This window comes from Myodes glareolus, chromosome 27 (assembly GCF_982192425.1).
Source record: "Myodes glareolus chromosome 27, mMyoGla1.1, whole genome shotgun sequence".
Taxonomy (NCBI): domain Eukaryota; kingdom Metazoa; phylum Chordata; class Mammalia; order Rodentia; family Cricetidae; genus Myodes; species Myodes glareolus.
In genome coordinates, this window is record NC_142052.1 from 40,498,736 (window position 1) to 40,518,234 (window position 19,499).

Here is a 19,499-nt window from a genome sequence, read left to right on the forward strand (position 1 = left end):
ACTGGCTGCTCTTCCAGAGGACCTGGGTTTGATTCCCAGCACCCACATGATGACTCATAACTGTCCATAACTGCAGTCCCGGGGACCCAGCACCCTCTTCTGGACTTTGTGGGCACCAGGCATACACGTGGTGCAGACATACATGCCAACAAAACACTCAAATACACGCAAAATAAGAAATCTTTGAACAAAAAGTACTGGTTTGTATGTGTGAATGGGGGCGTGCCACTGTGCCTGTGTGCAACTCAGAACTTTTGGGAGTGGTTCTACCGTGAGAGTCCGAGGTTAGAACTCGAACTCAGGGCACCAGGCTTGGCAACACACACTGTTACTGACAGAATCCCCAGATTTGCCTATTTCGGAGGAATTGAACCTAAAATAGAAGTTAGTACTGGAAGTGGTGGCTCATGCCTGTAGTCCAGCGGCTGGGGAGTCTGAGACCTCACCTTGTCTAACAAAACAAAACTGGGCGGTGGTGGTGCACGACTTGAATCCCAGCACTCGGGAGGCAGAGGCAGTATCTCGGTGAGTTCAGGCCAGCCTGGTCTGCAGAGTGAGTTCCAGGACAGGCTCCAAAAGCTACAGAGAAACCCTGTCTCAAAAAAAAAAAAAAAAGTCACCAGAAATCCTAAGGGGAGGCTAAAAAAACTCTGCGTGTGTTTGTCTCTGTGAATTTTTCCTTTTGTTTTTTTGAGACAGGGTTTCTCTGTGTCATTCTGACTGTTCTGAAATTTGCTCTGTAGACCAGGCTGGTCTCAAATTCACAGAGGTCAGCCTGCCTCTGCCTCCCGAGTGCTGGGATTAAGGGTGTGCACCACCACCTCCTGGCTCTCTTCATTTTTATCTTATTTCTTTGAGATGGTGTCTAATGTTGCCCTAGATGATGATGTCTTTGCCCCATTGATCCTTGTAATCCACCTCCTGGATGCTGAGATTGCTCTCACTTCCCAATTTACGTGGTGCTGGAATTGAATCTAGGTTTCTGTGCGTGCTAGGCAAACCTGCCATCTACAGAGCTACATCCTCAGCCCCTTCAGCCTCTCTCTTGTTAGGGTCCGAGAGAAGCTCCCAAAGAAAGACCAACAGCCCCGTATGCAATAACAAGAGCGCTATATTAATTCCAACATTGGGGTGGCACTTGACAACCCCCCAAGATGGCCACAAGCTCCTTTTAAGCGGAGTTAGGGGAATTCCAGGGAGGAGGAATTAGTCTGGGGACTGATGGGTGGGAGGGCCTAGTGGTTAGGGGACCTTCCAGCAGCCGGGCAGGGAAAGATTTCTGTAGTTATCAGGAGACTGTGGCCGTCTGCTGAGCCAGCAGAAGGACCGGGAGGCTTGACTGGTTGCCCCTGAGTGTGTGGTTTTCTCCGAGAACGGTTTGCTCAGCTCCAGGCTTCTCCAGTGAACTGAACCCTAAGGCCTGGTCCCTGGCAGGGGCTATTACAAGCCTGTCCTGACTCCGGTCTCCATCCGGGTTACTAGGAGAAGCCTGTCAAGGCTCTGGGTTGCCCCACTTCCCCACCATCTCACTTCTCATCTTTGTGAAAATTGTTTTATCTATTTACTTGCTGATTATTTGAGACAGGGCCTCACTGTGTTTGTACCCCTGGCCGGACTGGAACTCGCTGTGTAGACCAAGTTGCCCTGCATGCGTACGTAGCGCATGCGTACGTAGCAGCGCTAAATCTGCTGGTCCCTGAAAGGCAGGGGCGTGAGCTCAGAGAGGGCTCCACTCTGAGAAAGCGGAGCCCAGCCTCACCTCTCTCAGGAATGCCAAGGCGAATCTCAGATCTTAAACAGCCCCAGCCAATCTGGCAGCAGGAAATAACACGATCTCTAGTTGCTCCCCGTGTATCCCTTGAGGCCGAAGTGTAACATTCCCTCGCTATCTGAGTCGGGAGTTTGGCGGCGGTTGGTCCCGCAGAGAGAAGTACGCTAGCCAGGGTGTCCGGGACTTGCAAAACTCCCAAGTTACTTCCAGGGCCTGTCTGAATCATATTCTGTGATTTTGGCTTATCATAAACAGCTCCATTCTCTCGCTTAGAATTCTAAATGAAAAATAGGCCAGTCCTCCGTTGGCTATAGTCCCATCTGCCTTTAGCTCAACTAGCTAGTTTCTCAGTGTGCCAAAGGCTTCACAATGTAGCCATTCTTCCCCGAGCTTCCTACACCCGCAAGCCCGAACTGGGTGATTCCTTAAGTTGGATCCAAATGTGCGTCTGAGTCAGAGCTGGGCATGGAAGTTGTTCATCGCTTGGCCTTCTGTGTATGCCTAAAGTGATTTCAGATGAAGAAGACGGAGCCTCAGTTCACTGCGCAAAAGAAATCCAGTCTGCAGTGGTCCAGATCCGACCGAGGGAATGAATCAACCATTGTAGATTCGGTGTGGGAGCGTTGTATCCTCCAAATGATTTCTCACGGGGAAGCTTTTCCTTGGTAAGAACATATTTGCATACACTGGGATAGGTGAGCAGTTTAAATACTAGATTTATGGGGCTGCAAAGATGGCTCAGCGGTTAAGAGCATTGCCTGCTCTTCCAAAGGTCCTGAGTTCAATTCCCAGCCACCACGTGGTGGCTCACAACCATCTGTAATGAGGTCTGGTGTGCAGACAGAATATTGTATACATAATAAGTAAAAAAAAAAAAAACCCTAGATTTATGACTTCAGAACCGAGTCTGAGACGTTTCAGATAACAGCTATGCAGATGACCCAGCAATCCTGAAGCGACAGCCGAGGCTATAGATAGAATATGGTGTCTGTGACTTCTCGGAGTCGGGTGTGACGGTGAGCGCCTGTCATCCTAGCCTTTGAGAACACAGGCAAAAGGCTCTCAAAGTCAACGAGACCCTTTCTTTAAAAAAAAAAACAAACCAATGACTTAGTGGCTAAAGGCGCCCGTGGCCAAGCCTGCTGACTCTGAGTTCAGTCCCTATGATGGGAGGAGAGAACTAACTCCAGTGGCTTGTCTTCTGACTGCCACGCACACGCATGTGCTCACGCATGCACGCATGCATGCGTATACATGTCCACAAAAGAAGTAAAATGATGGAAAAACAGGAAGGAAGGGGCTAGAGAAACGGCTCAAGCCATTAGAGGCCTCGCCAGTCGCCAGGCTACGCAGGTGTAAGGGCCCAGGGCACCATCGCATGGCTGGGAACTCAGTGGACTCGGTGGTGATGGTGAAATGGGGCCCGGCGGAGGGCGACAGTGGGTGATGGGTCCTCGTCACGTGCTTTCTCAGCCTACAGAAGAACTTGCTCTCCAAGTCCCGGTTACCTGCTCTCTTCAGTGCCGGTGACCTTGACCGTATTATCTGCTAAGTAGTCGTCTGTCCTCCCAGCTCAGGTCCCCAGCTCCTGATTGGTGCTTTTCCCTGAGCTTCCCAATGCCTTCGATTGTTTTGAAGACAGCATCTCTTTTGCTTCTACTCCGTGTGTGAGAGGACCGCTAGAAGGAGGCGGTTCCCCTTTACTAAATAGGAACCAGGATTTAAACTCGGACCGTCAGGCTTGGTGGCGTGTTCTTTGGACCGTTCACTGGCTCCAAAGCAGGTATCTTGAGACCTCTGCAGGTTCTAGGTTCTGACCTATGTCAGGCAAACATGTATAAATGTAGTCATTTTGTATTAAATTACCTTTATATTTTTAAAATTAAAGCTTTTTTTTTCCGTTAGACTTGTTTATTCAAGTATCCGAAAACACTCTTTTCACTTCCTCCCCTCCTCCCAATACCCTCCCGCTCCCCCCACTCCCCCCACTCCCTCTCCTCCTCCCTCATCATTCCCCAGAGCAGTCAGGGTTTCCTGCCCTGTGGGAAATCCAAGTTCCTCCCCCCTCCCTCCAGGTCCAGGAAGGTGAGCATCCAAACAGACTGGATCCCAAAAATCCAGTCCATGCAGACGAAACAAGACCCAGTGCCATTGTCAATGGCTTCTCAGTCTTCATTTGGACCTTGGGGGCTCAGTCAGCCCCCATGTCAACCACATTCAGAGAATCCGGTTTGATTAAATGCTCGTTCAGTCCCAGTCCAGCTGGCCTTGGTGAGCTCTCATTCGATCAGTTCCCTTGTATCAGTGGATGAACGCACCCTTCGCGGTCCTGACTTCCAGTGCTCCAATGTGGGTCTCCGTCTCTATCTCCATCCATCGTCGGATGAAGACCCCCTCTGATTTTGCTTTCCTTGCTCACGATCTCCCTCCCTCTGCTTCTCATTTGGACCTAGGGAGTTAAGTCCAGTGTTCCAATATGTGTCTCTGTCTCTGTCTCCATCCATCGCCATATGAAGGTTCTGTGGTGACATGCAAAATATTCATCAGTATGGTTATGGGCCAAGGCCAGATCAGGCACCCTCTCCTCTGCTGCATAGAGTACAATCTGGGGACCTCTCCTTGGGCCTGGGAACCCCTCCAGAATCAAGTCTCTTGCATACCCTAAAATGGCTCCCTTAGTTGAGATATAAACTTCCCTGCTCCCATAACCATCCTTCCTCCCTCCCCCCCAAAATTAAAGCTTTAAAAAAAACTTTTATTTTATTTTATTTTTTATTTTTTTGAGACAGAGTTTCTCTGCAGCTTTTAAAGCCGCCACAGGCCAGTCCTTAAAAAAAAAAAAAAATCTAACTTTAAGAATTGGACTTGGAGCCGGGCGGTGGTGGCACACGCCTTTTATCCCAGCACTCGGGAGGCAGAGGCAGGCGGATCTTTGTGAGTTCAAGGCCAGCTTGGTCTACAAGAGCTAGTTCCTGGACAGGCTCCAAAGCTACAGAGAAACACTGCCTCAAAAACAAAACAAAACAAAAACCAAAAAAACCAAACCAAAACAAAAAAAGAATTGGACTTGGGCCAGGTATTTTCTTTTTCATTTTTTTAAGGGAATGGTTATTTATTTATTGAATGATAGATTGATTTGACATCCTGACTGAAATTGCCCCTCCCTCCTCTCCTCTCAGTCTCTCCCCTACCCCCATCTACCCTTCCGCAATCCTCTCCTCATTCATTTTTATTCAGAAAAGGTAAGGCTTTCCATGAGTATCAACAAAACATGGCCTTTCAAGTTGCCGTGAGACTAAGCCCCTCCCTGTGTATTAAGGCTGGGCAAGGCGACCCACTAGAAGGAGTAGTGTCCCAAAAGCCAGTAAGAGACAGAGAGAGTGCCTGCTGCCACTGTTAGGTTTCCTCAGAAGACCAAGCTACATAACTGCCACATATATGCCGAGGGCCTAGGTGGGTCCCTTGCAGGCTCCTTGGTTGTTGATTCAGACTCTGTGAGCCCCTGTCAGCCCAGGTTAGTTGTTTCTGTGTGTTTTCTTGTGAGGTCCTCGACCCCTCCGGCTCCTCCTACAATCCTTTCTTCCCCTCTTCAGCGGGATTCCCTGAGCTCAGCCTGTATAGTTTGGCTGAGGGTCTCTGCCTCTGCTTCCGCCAGTTGCTGGCTGAAGGCGCTGATGGCTATTGCAATAGTCACCAATCTATGAATAGAGCAGAATATGGTTAGGCATCTTCCATTGACTTGTTTGTCTCCAGTCAGGTTTGGTTTATCCTAGGGCTCTGGGTCATTCAGCCTCGGGGTCCTCACACCGCAGGCGGGGTCAGGAGTGGGCTCACTCTTGTGGCACGGGTCTCAGGACGTGCCAGTCAGTCATCGAGTGACCACTCCCCCAATCTCTAGCCCACCCTCACACCTGCACATCCCATAGGCAGGACATACCGTAGGTCAGAGGTTACGTAGCTGGGTTGGTGTTCCGGTCCCTCTACTGCGCGTCACGCCTGGTCACAGGTGATGGCCAGTTCAGGCTGTGTATCTGCGATTGCTAGGAATCTCCCTTCCCCCGCTCCCACTGTACTTTATAACACTTTATTAAGAAGAAACCTATGTCAATACTTTTTTTTTTTTCCCGAGACAGGGTTTCTCTGTGGCTTTGGAGCCTGTCCTGGAACTAGCTCTTTTAGGCCAGGCTGGCCTCGAACTCACAGAGATCCGCCTCTGCCTCTCGAGTGCTGGGATTAAAGGCGTGCCCCACCCCCACCCCGCAGTACTCTTATGGAAACAATGACAACACAGACCCAAGGGAAAGCCCTCAGGGATCATGTGTAGACAGTCACTTACCTTATCCTTTATTGAATCCACGCGTGAGATGTAAACGGAGTTTAATCCTTATTAAGCAAACATTTTTGCACGCACGGCCTCCTCTTTATCCTTCTGTGCCTTCACCCGTTGATTGACTTTGAGTCACTCTGCCTGGATAGCTTATCTCCTAGGCCTTGAGATCCCAGTCAGTGCCCTAGCATGTTCTTTTAACCCTTTTCATCCTGGCACTCTGTGCTATAGTTCTTGGTGTTTGATGGGTCCGTTTCAAGAGCCCCCAAACAACTGTCGATTGCGCTCTGCCGATTTGGCGCCTTCAGTTTCCTAGCGCTGATACTCAATGCACGGTTGAAGGCCATAGGTCGCCGTCTAGATGTGTCTGCTTTCTCGGCGACAGCCTTTGAACCAGCCACGTACCTCAAAACCTTTGCGTGTTTTCTAATAGCCACCCCCCAGTTCTGAGATTTGAAATGTTTCCAATGTTATTTAAGTCTTCAGTTATGAGTAAAATTTTTATCTACATATTTTAAGTCTGTATACGCATCCAAGTCTTAGCTGGAGTCTTTCCTTGCACAGGTTTCTACCTGACCCCAATATTGCACCCCCTCCTTTTCAGTAGTTTCTTTCAATACTCCCCCCCCTTTCCCCAACCTGATTGCTCATATTTCTATCCCACTCACCCTCAGTCCGCTCACAAAATCTTTTCTACTTCCATTTCCCAGGGAGATCTGATGTGCCCCCAGGACCCCTTTGTAACCTAGTCTCTCTGGGTCTGTGGATTGTAGCATATCCTTTGTTTTACAGCTAATATCTACTTATGAGTAAGTACATACCACTCTTTCTGGGCCTGGGCTACCTCACTCAGGATGATTTTTTTTTTCTAGTTCCATCCATTTGCCTGCAAATTTCATGATGCCGTTGTTATTAACAGCTGAGTAGTACTCTATTGTGCAGCCTTACCCCTTTTCTTTATCCATTCTTTGGTTGAGGGGCATCTAGGTTGTTTCCAGGTTCTGGCTATGACAAATAATATTGCTATGAACACAGTTGAGTAAGTGTCCTTGTGGTATGGTTGAGTAGCCTTTGGATGTATGCTCAAGCATGGTATAGCTAAGTCCTGTGATTTTCTGAGAAAACACCATATTGATTTCGGAAGTGGCTGTACAGGTTTGCACCCCCACCTTCAATGGAGGAGGGCTCCCCTTGCTCCACCATCATTGGAGGAGTGCTCCCCGCGCTCCACCATCAATGGAAGAGTGCTCCCCGTGCTCCACCATCATCGGAGGAGTGTTCCCCTTGCTCCACATCCTCTCCAGCCATGAGCTGTCGCTTGTGTTTTTGATCTCAGCTGTTCTAAGAGGTGTAAGACGAAGCCCTGATGGCTAAGGATGTTGAGCATTTCTTTAAATGTTTCTTGGCCAATTGAGATTCCTGTGGTGGGAATTTTTTGTTTAGATCTGTGCCCCATTTTTAAATTGGATTATTTGTTTTTTTTGATGTCCAGCTTCTTGCCCTCTGTCAGATATGGTGTTTTTTAGTGAAGATTTTCTCCCATTCTGTAGGCTGCCATTTTCTCCTACTGATGGTGTCCTTTGCTTTTCAGTTTTATGAGGTCCTATCTATTAATTGTTTTTAGTGCCTGTGCTATTGATGCTCTGCTCAGGAAGTTGTTTCCTGTGCCAATGTGCTCAAGGCTGTTCCCCACTTTTTCTTTTTTCCATTCAATATTTTTTTGCTTCCTTGTCCAAAATCAGGTGTTCGAAGATGTGTGGATTGATATCCGGTTCTTCTATTGGGTTCTCTTGGTCCTCCTGTCTGTTCTTATGCCAATACCAGGCTGTTTTCAGTACTGTAGCGCTGTAGTAGAGTTTGAAGTCAGGGATTGTGATGCCTCCAGAAGTAGAACTACCTCTTATAGACCAGGCTGGCCTTGAACTCACAGAGAACCACCTGCCTCTGCCTCCCACGTGCTGGGATTAAAGGCGTGCGCCACCACCATCTGAGGTACTTAAATGTGTTTTACCTTGTCTTTACTGTCTGAAGTGGCATAACTGTATTATTAAATTTTCCTTCAAGACAGGTTTCTCTGTGTGGCCCTGCCTGTCCTGGAACTCACTCTGCAGACCAGGCTGGCCTCGAAACCCATAGATCCACCTTCCCCTGCTTCTGGAGTGCTGAGATTAAAGGCCTACGCCACCACCACCAGGTTTATTCATTCTCACTTTTTGTCTTCTCCCCTCCCCTCCCCTCTGTTTCCATGGCTCACACTGCTTGCTGCATGTTCTGTTCTTAATGCTTCCCATCCTCTGGGTACCCCAACCGAAGAAAATAGCTCTCTCCTACAACAACCCTGTCTTTCTTTCTTTTTTTTTTTAAATTTTTTATGATTTATTTATCTTTATTTTTAGTGCATTGGTGTGAAGGTGTCAGATCCCCTGGAATTGGATCTTCAGACAGTTGTGAGCTGCCATGTGGGTGCTGGGAATTGAACCCGGGTCCTCTGGAAGAGCAGTCAGTGCTCTAACCACTGAGCCATCTCTCCAGCCCCAACAGCCCTGTCTTTCTGAGCAGGCCCCTAAGTTTCAAAGTTCCAGGACGTGGTACACAGTTTTGAAGTCATGAATGCTTCCAACAGAAGCCCACCAATGGTTTATTATAGCACAGGCTAGCCTCACAAACCAAACCAAACAACAACCACAACCAAAACCCTTGCTCCTCCTCTGTCAGCTTCCTGAATGTTCAAATTGCTGGTGGGCAACACTATGCCCTACCTACCAATTTGAATATATAACCTGGGTTCATCTAAAACAGAAGTCAACCCCTTCCCCCGCCCCACGGAGCACTGACAGTCATGTCGGCAGAGAAGTCTGAGCAACATGCCCTGGGTACAGTGAGGTGTTGGCATCACGGATGTGATGTGTAGTCATTCTTGTCACCGCACCACCGGCTCACGGAGAGTGACTTTGTCTGCCTGGGCACACTATATATTTCATAACGCACAATGCATATCTCTCCTGTGTGTACAACATATGGAAGCCAGGTATGGTGGCATAAGATTTGTAATCCCAACACTGAGGAAGCTGAGGCAGGAGGATTGCTATGAGTTCTAGAGCTACATGTCGCAAGACCCTGTCTCAAAGAACAAAGTGAGGGTTGGGGGATGGGGGCACACGCCTTGAATTCCAGCACTTGGGTGGCCGAGGCAGGTGGGTCTGTGAGTTGGAGGACAGTTTGGGCTACACAGAGAAACTCTTTCAACCCCCACCCCGAAAAGAAAAACAAAACAAAGCCAAGCCAAGCAAAATAAAATACTGGAATATTTGCATTCAATAAGACAATAGCTTAATAACAAATAGTTTATTATTCAAATGGCTCACAATGTCCACATTAAGCCAATAAAAATATATAATATGTGAGTTGCTTAATGGCATAGCCGACCATAATGCTTTTGGAGGCCAGCCTTTCAGATGTAAATGGAAGTCCAGTCCCCTGTTCTCCAGAAGACTGATCTTTATAGGGTAAAGACTGGGGCAAGATGAAGACTTTCCTGGTCGCGGGCACGGAGTAAGTCAGTCCTGCGTACACCTCATGGACTGTGAGCCCCTCTCCACTCCTGTAGAACTGAGAACTCTGGGTTGCAACAGTATCCAAGTTTAGCATGTCAAGATAAAAGCACAACCTGAACCTAACAGTTGTGGAAGGCACATGTTCGTTTCAAGTCTATATTTGTCTCCTTCAATGATATCTGCAAATTTAAAGAAAGAAAGTAGAATATTCTTTTCGAGACAGGGTTTCTCTGTGTGGCCCTGGCTGTCCTGAATTTGCTCTGTAGACGAGGCTGGCCTCGAACTCACAGAGATCCGCCTGCCTCTGTCTTCCCAGTGTTGGGATTGAAAGTGTGCGCCACCTCGGCCCAGCTTGTTTTTCTGAGGCGGGGTCTCACTGTGTAGATGTCCGAGGACTCACAAGTGCCAGGGATTAAAGGTGTGCCAACATGCTCGAGGTAATGAAATGGTTTTTGTCTACTATGGCTTTTGCACACTGAGATTGTGAGTGAGCTCTTTCAGCTGACTTTTTAAAATCCAGTTTTATTGTGTTCACATGCGTGCGTGTGCACCGGCACGTGGGTCCAAACACTAAGGCATGCTTGTAGAGGTTAGAGCGCAACTTTGTAGAGAGGGGTCTGTCTTTCTGCTTTTATATAGGTTCCAGAGTTTGAACTCAGGTCACGTGCGGGCAGGTGTGGCAAATTCCTTTACTGACTGAGCCATCTTGCCAGCCCTCGGCTGGACTTAAGACGGGTTCATTCTCTTTAGTGTTGCTGGGAGGCTCTTGGGGTCAACAATACCTCAGTTAACAATTCGCTGCAGGCCTGGCCATGTGCTGGCCCTTTGAAAGAAGAGACAAGCCCGGCAGTGGTGGCGCACGCCTCTGATCCCAGCACTCAGGAGGCAGAGGCCTGCGGATCTCTGTAGGTTCGAGGCCAGCCTGGTCTACAAAGTGAGTTCCAGGACAGCCAGAGCTACACAGAGAGACCTGGTCTTGAAAATACAACAGAACAAAAACAAGAACAAAAAACCCAAAACAACAAACAAAAAAATTAGGAAATAGTTTTTTGAAGATTATTATGAAAAATAGGGGTTTGGTGTGTAGGTGCACACCCAAGTCAGAAACAAAAATTAGACTGATTGTTACAGGCGGGGGATAGTCAGTCTGTGTCTGTGAATAGGGGAGAGAGTATTTTTGAGTTTCAGCAAGGCTGTGACTTCCCGAGAGGCTCTAATTGGTTGAAGCGCTAGTTTGGATAGCCTCTTTAACAGGCGTGAGGAGGAGCATGGCTTTGTCCGTTCCTGAGGAAGTGAGCCAGGCTCTTGCTTCAGGACCAGCTGGGACATCTATTTACACAGATGTTTTAGTTGAGAGAAATGTAAGCACGCCTTTCAGTTGATAAATAGTTGGTTATTTTCCTTGTCTGAGAGATTGAGACAACGTTTACGCAGACTGGGGGAAGCCCGAGCTCGGAAATGAAGAACGTTACATAAATGCCTAGTATCTGTGAGATCAGGTCAGCGGGCAGTCATTTAATAACCACTTACAAGGCCTTCGCCAGCTTCTCTTGGCCGCTCACATGCAAGTGACCTGCGTCACGCCCTCTTCCTGCTCAAACTGTCCGTCATCCAGTTCCCGGAGGACGCTGTCGCTGCTGCTGAACCCCAAGAAACTTTTGCTCTGTGCCGGCCGCTCCTCCTTGGTCCAACACTCTCTGGAAGGAGAGAGGGGGCCCCCGTCAAGAGGGGCTCGGCCTTCCGCGGGGTGGGGGGCGCCGGTGTCCAGGCCGATGCTCCTGCTGCCGACCTTGTTCCTGTCCTCGCCTTTCAGCAGTCGGCTGGCTTTCCTCTGAAAAGGAGGAAAGAGACCATCAAGTCGGGCTTGGAACATGTACCCTGCGCCTCTGCTCCATTTGCTCCCTGCCTAAAACTCCCCCTTTTTCCCATTTCCTTTCAGCATCCGCTTCGTGGCAGCAGCTGGGGTGTGGCTTGGAGTCAGAGCCCTGCTTCTCCTGATGGAGGTCCGGGCTCCATCCTCACCGCCTGGGAGGAGATCCTGCCATCTCTAAGGTCTAAGGTCCGGCTCAGAGCGCTGCTCCTCTAAGCCTGTCTCGCAAATCTGCCCTGGCTTGTCCTTCTCAGTGGCCACAGCGCATTTCTCAAGGGGAGAAATGTACCGGTATCTAAACAGCGGAAACGATGCTTTAGTGGGTTCCTTTTCCTGGAAAACACAGACCCAGGTCCTTTCGTGACGGCTGGAATATCTTTGGGATCTAAGCAGCCTTTTCCTTGTACTGCTACAGGCAGGGCTTTTGCCCAAGCTCACCAGACTGACAACTGGGTGTTTTATTAGTAAATATTTACTTAATATTAATAAAAAATGGGGGGCTGGAGAGATGGCTCAGCGGTTAAAAGCACTGACTGTTCTTCCAGAGGTCCTGAGTTCAATTCCCAGCAACCACATGGTGGCTCACAGTCATCTATAATGAGATCTGGTGCCCTCTTGTGGGGTGCAGGTATGCAAGCAGGCAGAACACTGTACATAATAAATAAATTTTTAAAAAAATTAATAAAAAATGTCATTGGGCCGGGTGGTGGTGGCGCACACCTTTAATCCCAGCACTCGGGAGGCAGAGGCAGGCGAATCTCTGTGAGTTCGAGGCCAGCCTGGTCTTCAAGAGCTAGTTCTAGGACAGGCACCAAAAACTACAGAGAAACCCTGTCTCAAAAAAAAAAAAAACAAAAACAAAACAAAAAATGTCATTGGTTCATGTGGTAGTTGAATAAGAACGGCCCCCATTTGCTCAGACATTGATTTAAATGCTTAGTTGCTAGGGAGTGGTACTCTTTGAAAGAATTAGAAGGATTAAGAGGTGTGGCCTTGTTGAAGGAAGTGTGTCACTGTGGGTGGGCTTTGAGATCTGAGAAGCCCATGCCAGGCCCAGTCTGTCTGTCTGTCTGTCTGTCTCTCTCTCTCTCTCTCTCTCTCTCTCTCTCCCTCTCCCTCTCCCTCCCTACTCCCATCGTGATGATAATGGACCAACCCCCTGAAACTCTAAGCCAGCCTCCAATGAGATGCTTTCTTTGCAAGAGTTGTCGTGATCACAGCGTCCCTTCGCAGCGCTAGAACACTGAGGAAGACAGTACAGTGATGCGTCTCTGCCGCGTCAGCTAAGGTCAGAACCAGGTCCCTAACGGACAGAAGGAGCAGGAGGGGGACTCAGGTCCAGCATGTGCACATCCAGGCTTCTTAGCTGACATGGCTAACATGCCACATATTGGATCTGATCGTGTAACCTCCGCTGCGTAAAGCTGAGGAAGGATTTAAAAATCAGACGTCTCAAGGTGTTCTTTCCAGTTTCAAAGAAAGGGTTTATTTGCCCGACATTCATTCCGATGTCAGCCGGGGACTGAAACTGCTCTGTGGCGTTATGAAATTCCTAGAAAAAACCTGCCCCGTCGGCTGATCTTACAACGGTTTCTTGCTCCCATCTACCCTGGTTCACCTTTGCTCTCACCAAATGCAAACATCAGGTCTTCGACCCTTGTCCCTATTCCCGCTCAAAATGTGCTGAGCTGCGTGGGGCCTGGAAGGTCCTCCCAGCTGGGTGCCAGGTTTGAGAATGGTGCCCCAGGCAGCTGCCGGGCTGAACCGCTAGCCTGGCCTTCCTCACGCTAGCCTGGCCTTCCTCACGCTAGCCTGGCCTTCCTCACGCCTGACTAGCAGGGAACTTTCCCACGGGCTCAAAGTCCTTGGCGTGGGCTCAACCGCTCAACTGTCTACTCTGACTCACACACACAGAGGCCCCGGGGCCCTCGGTTGCACTAGGGACAAAGGTGACTTTAGCAATCCATTATTGAACGTCAGATAACGGGCTGACTCTCACTGCAATGAGAATTTCCTTAATAAAAAACGGAATACTCTGTAGAATAAGTTATTCATAGTAACGGACGTTGAGGTAGTTGTTAATAAGTAAACGGCCTTTGGTCGTAAATTTGAAATACTATCTGACAAAATGTCCAACACAGTATCTTAGAGGATTTCAGGCCACACACCTTTGCCTTCAGGAGTCTACAGGATTTGAGGAACGTGGCTTTCACAATGATATTGCCTGTCTGACACAACCTCACCCCACACGAAATGGTCTCACAACCAGCCGACTCCTGATGTCCTAGTAACTCAGAATGCTGGCGTTTGAAACCCAGCCCTTCCTGGGAGATTGTTCATTTCAGTCCCCCTCGTTCTGCAGGGATCCTCCACAGAGGGAGGAGGTCATGGAATGTGGGGGTGGGGGTGAGGGGAGGTAGGGAGGTGGGGTGGAGGTTCACATGGGCACTGGCGCCATCTGCCTTTTCTCTTACAAGTACACTCAGCACATTTTCAGAAACAAGAGCAGATCAGTCACCCAAAACTGTGTTGCCTAAATAAAATTCTTTTTGTGCTATAGAATAATACACACACACACACACACACACACACACACACACAGAGAGAGAGAGAGAGAGAGAGAGAGAGAGAGAGAGAGAGAGAGAGAGAGAGAACCTGGTAGAACAAAGAAGAAAAGGGAACTCACCTCTAATACTTTCTCCAAAGAACGCTACTGTTAGAACCTTGACATACCCCCCCCCTTTCCCTCCCTCCTTCCCTCTTTTTCTCTCTCTACATATGAGTGGTACATAAAAACACAACACAAGCCTCCTGGCATCTGGTTCCACTCTCTCTGTACCTGCTCCACTATGGCCCAGATCAGTCTGGTCATGTCTGCTCCGGACTCTCCCAGATGTCTCTGCCTTCAACTGTGCTTCCCCACAATATCTGTAGGAAATTTTCTCCTCCACCATACCTAGGAACAGGCGTGTCTGACCCTCCAAAGTATGTATGGATCATTTGCTTCTGCTGGCTTTCGCCACCCACCAGATTAGATTCTGGGGTCCACCTCTTTAGCTGCTTCCTCCTCCACCCCGCCTTTACTAAACACCCATCTTTCCTTGTCTACTCAGAAAGTGCCCTCTCTTCTGGCTATGCTCTTTTGGATCACTCACCATGTGGTCATCTCCCTTTTGTGCCCTTTTTAGGATGCCTGCCTTGTGGGCATCTCCCTATTGTTAAGTCTGGACCATAGCCCCAGCCCCTGGCATCCATCCCAGCCTCCCTGGCCTGGGAGTTGCTTTGGTCTGGACTCCAAATCCCAGCATGCCAGGTCCTGACCCCTCCCCCAGGAAGGGGCTAGGACCGCTCCCACAGGGTATTTAAGTGGGCTCCCAGAGGAGAAACACGTGGTTCCAGGTTTGCATGTGCTCCTCACTGTCCTGTCTCCCTGCCATGCACTTGGCCACCTGAGAGCGCCATATTTAATAAAACGATGAACATTTTAATTTGGTTTGACCTGACCTAATTGGATTTCTTTGCAGGCGGAGTCGCCCCTCTTAAGATTTTTTTCCTAACACCCACATGTCTTGTCAGATTGCCCACCACTTGGGCATATTCCTGCTCTGCCCTTTGGGCTGCCCATCGGGTGGGCGATTCTACTTCCTAAGATTCTTGCCCTTCTCCCCAGCTACTGGGTAGGTGTCATTATGGAGTACCCGGCTTTGTCTAGCATTACTACAAAAGCCACACTGGTGTGCCAGGAAGCTTCCTCTCACCCTACTGGGCCCCCATCACGTGGAAAGGGCGTGCGCTACCATTGCCAGGTCAGCCAGTTTTCTTAACCACTGAACCATTTCTCTAGGGTCTAAGAAGGTGTTTTAGTGTGTGTGTGTGTGTGTGTGTGTGTGTGTGTGTGTGTGTAAACACAAGTTTATATAAAGTCTGAGGAAGTGAGAGCTTCAGTGGTGATAAGAAAGTGACTTATATGACTTTATAAGTTTATAAAAAGAATGAAAAATGTTTCAGATTTTATCCTTGCTATGCTGTTGTTGTATTGAGACCTCAAAAATTCAGTCTTCACCTTGATCAATGGAGTTTTCTGATAACCTATCTCACTGGGACCTCCGTGTTAGGAAAAAAAAATCCTAAGCGCAAAGAAATCCAATTAGGTCACATTAAACCAAATTAAATGCCCATGTTTTATTAAATAGTGGCGCTCTCGGGTGGCTGAGCACATAGCGGAGAGACAGAAAAGTAGGGAGCACATGCAAATGTGGAACTATGTGTTCCTTCTCTGGGATCCATTTAAATACCCTGTGGGAGTGGCATGCCCCCCACCCCCGTGGGGCATGCTGGGATTTGGAGTCCAGACCAATGCAACTCCCAGGCCAGGGGCTGGGATTATGCTCCCGACTTAACACTAACTACTATTGTCATAGTCATAGCTCACGATTTTAAATTCCCCTTGGTTGCCTTCTAAGTATAGACTTAAAAGTGCTTCTCACTATGCTAAAAACACCTGTCTAGGGCTGGAGAGATGGCTCAGTGGTTAAGAGCACAGGCGGCTCTTCCAGAGGTCCTGAGTTCAATTCCCGGCAACCACATGGTGGCTCACAACCATCTGTAATGATATCTGGCGCCCTCTTCTGGCGCAAGGGCATACATGGAGACAGAATGTTGTATATATAATAAAAGTAAATAAATAAATAAATCTAAAAAAAAAAAAACCACCTGCCTAATCTATTTACACCTAGTCTTCTGGGGGGTAAAAGTGTTCATGCTTTTAGCCCAGAATCGTTTTTTTGGTTCCCAAGCTTCTACTAAGCCTCAAAGGCATGAGTCTACTGCCTTTTCTAAGATGTGGATTTCAGTACAGACTACAAACAGTGATAATGCTAACATACCTAAAACTTTTACCTCTTTTCATCAGCTTAAAAAAATTCTTGTGAGCTTCAGGGAATTGATTTTGGATCTACCTTTCACAGGTCAAATGTACTCCAGATAAGTGCCGTCAATCAACAGCCCGTTTCCATGCCTTCCTACTCCTGAGGGTCGGATCATTTCCCCTTGCCCTGGTCTTGGGAATCCCCTCCCCCAGCTACCAGGACCTCGGGTCTAAAACTACTCGGACGGTTGCCTGCACTTCCCTAGCCCCAGATGGTCCCGCAGAGCCCGGACAGCGAGCGACAAGGCCTGCTCTTCCCGGACTTGGCCAATACTCCAGCTTTGGGGCGCCCCGCGATGTCCCAGTGTCAGCAGAAAGTAGTCATAGACAATGCCCATTAACATTTATTTGTTATCACCAGAAGGCTGGGCTGTTAGGTCTCAACCCTGGAACAAATGGCGGAGGTGCCTCTTTAACATAGCTAAGCTGGACCTGGCTACCAGGTTCTCCCAGCATCCTTCAGTCCTACCAATTAGAGGGTGTGGCTTATATATCCCACCCTCTACCCCGGACTCTCCAGCCCAGGGCTGCGCTGCCTTTTCCCCAGAGGCTCTTCCCTATGTAATCCAGACATCTTGGTTAGCTTTCCTTTTTGACCTTTGGCTTCCTGGCTGCGGCTCTTGGTTCCCCTGTCTCTGCTCCCCTCCACCCCCCAACATGGCCCAGCTCAGTCTGGTGGTGTCTACTCTGGGCTTCCCCAGATCTCCCTGCCTCTGACGATGCCCTCTCACGTATCCATAATGAACGTTCGCCTCCACCACAGAAAATAAAACAAAGCAAAAACAAACCACAGGGTTTTGTAGCTCGTTTCCCACTTAACCTACATTACATTTCCCCTTTCTTTTCTTTCTTTCATGTACTTATATACATGAAAGCAAAACATTCATATACATAGAATAAGTGAATGAATCTTAAGAAATTATGTACTACTTAAAAATTAATTTAAATAAAAATGCATCCACACTGGAAAAAAAAAAACAGAGCAAAACGGAACACTGCCTGTCTTCCAGGGGCCAGTCCCTTCATTTTCACTTAATAACAGAACTCCCTCCCAGCCCAGTGTTTGAGTTTAAGATGTTTCGCTGTGGTATCGACACAGGTCACATTTCCAGCCTCCTTTGGAAGTGGGTAAGAGAGACAGAGGAGTTCAGGTCAAAGCAACCTGAGGAAGAATGAGGTCTGAATTCCAGGAGTCATTGCCTGAGGCTCATTGTAATATACTTGGAATCCCAGTTTCTTGTGACTGTGGCTGAGTGTGTGTATCAACTGGCCAGGGAACCCTGGGTCTTCTGAGGGTGGTTAGGCTGGTCCAGGTCATTAAGCCCCATCTCCACCCCGAGGGCCTGCCCATCTTTCGATATCGCAAGAGTCGTCTCCTGTGTTGAAGTCACTTTTCATGGGGTTGGTCTGTGTATGCTGTGCATGACAGGGTGCCTGTGTGGAAGAGATGCACGGTCTGGTAGGGTTGGTTCTCTCCCGTTCCCTGATGGAGTTCAGGGATTGAACTGGATTTAGCAAGGTTTCTACTGCTGTGCAGAGACACCATGACCATGGAAACTCTTACAAGGGAAAACATTCCATTGGGGTTTAAATAGTGCATAGGTTCATAGGTTCAGTCCTCTATCATCACGAAAGGACAGGGCAGCATGCAGGCAGACGTGGGTGCTGGGGAAGGAGCTGAGAGTCCTGTATCTTACAGGCACCAGGAAGTCGACTGAGACACTGGGTGGTATCCTGAGCATAGGGACCCTCAAAGCCCGCCCCCACGGTGACGCACTTCCTCCAACGAGGCCACACCCACTCCAACAAAGCCACACCTCCTAATAGTGCCAGTCCCTATGAGATTATGGGGACCGATTACATTCAAGCTACCACAGAACTCAAATTGCTAGGCTTAGCAGCAGGTTCCTTTACTTCCAAGCCACCCGAATAACCAGCTCAACTGTTGCTGGACCAGTTTATAACTAGTTATTTACTAATTAACTGTTATTAACTAGTTATTTACTAATTAACAAACAACATGGAAGAATGCTGCTGCTGACTAACGTTGCACACTTAATTTCCCCCGACTTTCTAATTATGAAATATTTCAAGTGTGTAGAAAATTTGAAGGAGACTACTAAGTGCCCATCACCTAATTAAATATTTGTTGTTTCATAGGCGCGTGTAAGCTTTGGAACATCAAAACCGATTGATAAACTACATTTTTTTTTTTTTTTATTATAGCTGATGGCCTTTTAGTTGGAGAAAATACAGGACCATTTGGCTTTTCGGGTTTTTTTTTTTTTTTCCCAGTCTCTTTATACCATTAGCAGGATTTAATGATTGATGTTGAAAGAAAAACGTTCCTGTGAAAATAATTACAACCTTTTATATTGGCAATCACGGCACCAGACACATTTAGATATGTTTTCAAAGCAGCCGCTGAAAGCCCTGTGGTGTGGGCTGATGTCATTCATAGTTTACAAAAGAAATGGAGACATGCAGAGGAAATAGTGCTGTCTGTCCCTCTTACTTCAAGCCCTCGTGTGTGTGTGTGTGTGTGTGTGTGTGTGTGTGTGTATGTGTGTGTGTGTGTGTGTGCATGGTGTGTTGTCAGCTCTGGAGACTACTGTGGATGGGAGCTCTCTTATGAGTCTGTAGAAACCAAATACTTTTAAAGATTTTTTATTATCATTTCAAAATTATGTCTCTGTAGCCCGGCAGTGGTGGTGCATGCCTTTCAACTCAGCACTCAGGAGGCAGAAGCAGGTGGATTCCTCTGAGTTCAAGGCTAGTCTGGTCTACAGAGCAAGTTCCAGGACAGCCAGGGCGACAAAAAGAAACCCTAGAAAAACGAAGCAAACCAAAGCAAATCATGTCCCTGTGTCCGTGTGTGCAGTGGTTTGCAGAGTCCAGAAGAATGGGCCAGAGTTCATGTTGTTTACATGTATGTGGTTATGAGCTGTCCAAAGCAGTGCTGGGAACTGAACCCGGGATCTTCTGGAAAAACCCAGTACTCTTAACCACTGAGACATCTCCCCAGTCCCAGAAACCAAGTAGTTTTAAGT

At 48.1% G+C, this 19,499-nt stretch overlaps 1 protein-coding gene and 1 pseudogene across 2 annotated transcripts in view; both read right to left on the bottom strand.

The window, feature by feature from the left end:
* Nucleotides 1-6,121: 6,121 nt before the first annotated feature.
* Nucleotides 6,122-7,301, bottom strand: LOC125414165 (peptidyl-prolyl cis-trans isomerase D pseudogene; annotated as a pseudogene).
* A 2,127-nt stretch (nucleotides 7,302-9,428) lies between these two features.
* Rftn2 (raftlin family member 2) overlaps nucleotides 9,429-19,499 on the bottom strand; it is a 49,848-nt gene continuing 39,777 nt past the window's right edge. The window contains exons 9-10 of one of the 2 annotated variants that reach the window (XM_087902207.1): nucleotides 11,183-11,483; nucleotides 9,429-9,831 (exon numbers count right to left, since the gene is read on the bottom strand). In XM_087902207.1, coding sequence (XP_087758333.1) covers nucleotides 11,211-11,483 — 273 coding nt within the window. In that variant the 3' untranslated portion in view covers nucleotides 9,429-9,831; nucleotides 11,183-11,210. Of the gene's footprint in view, nucleotides 11,484-19,499 lie in introns of both variants that reach the window. The other variant, XM_085684184.2, reaches the window with a different exon arrangement.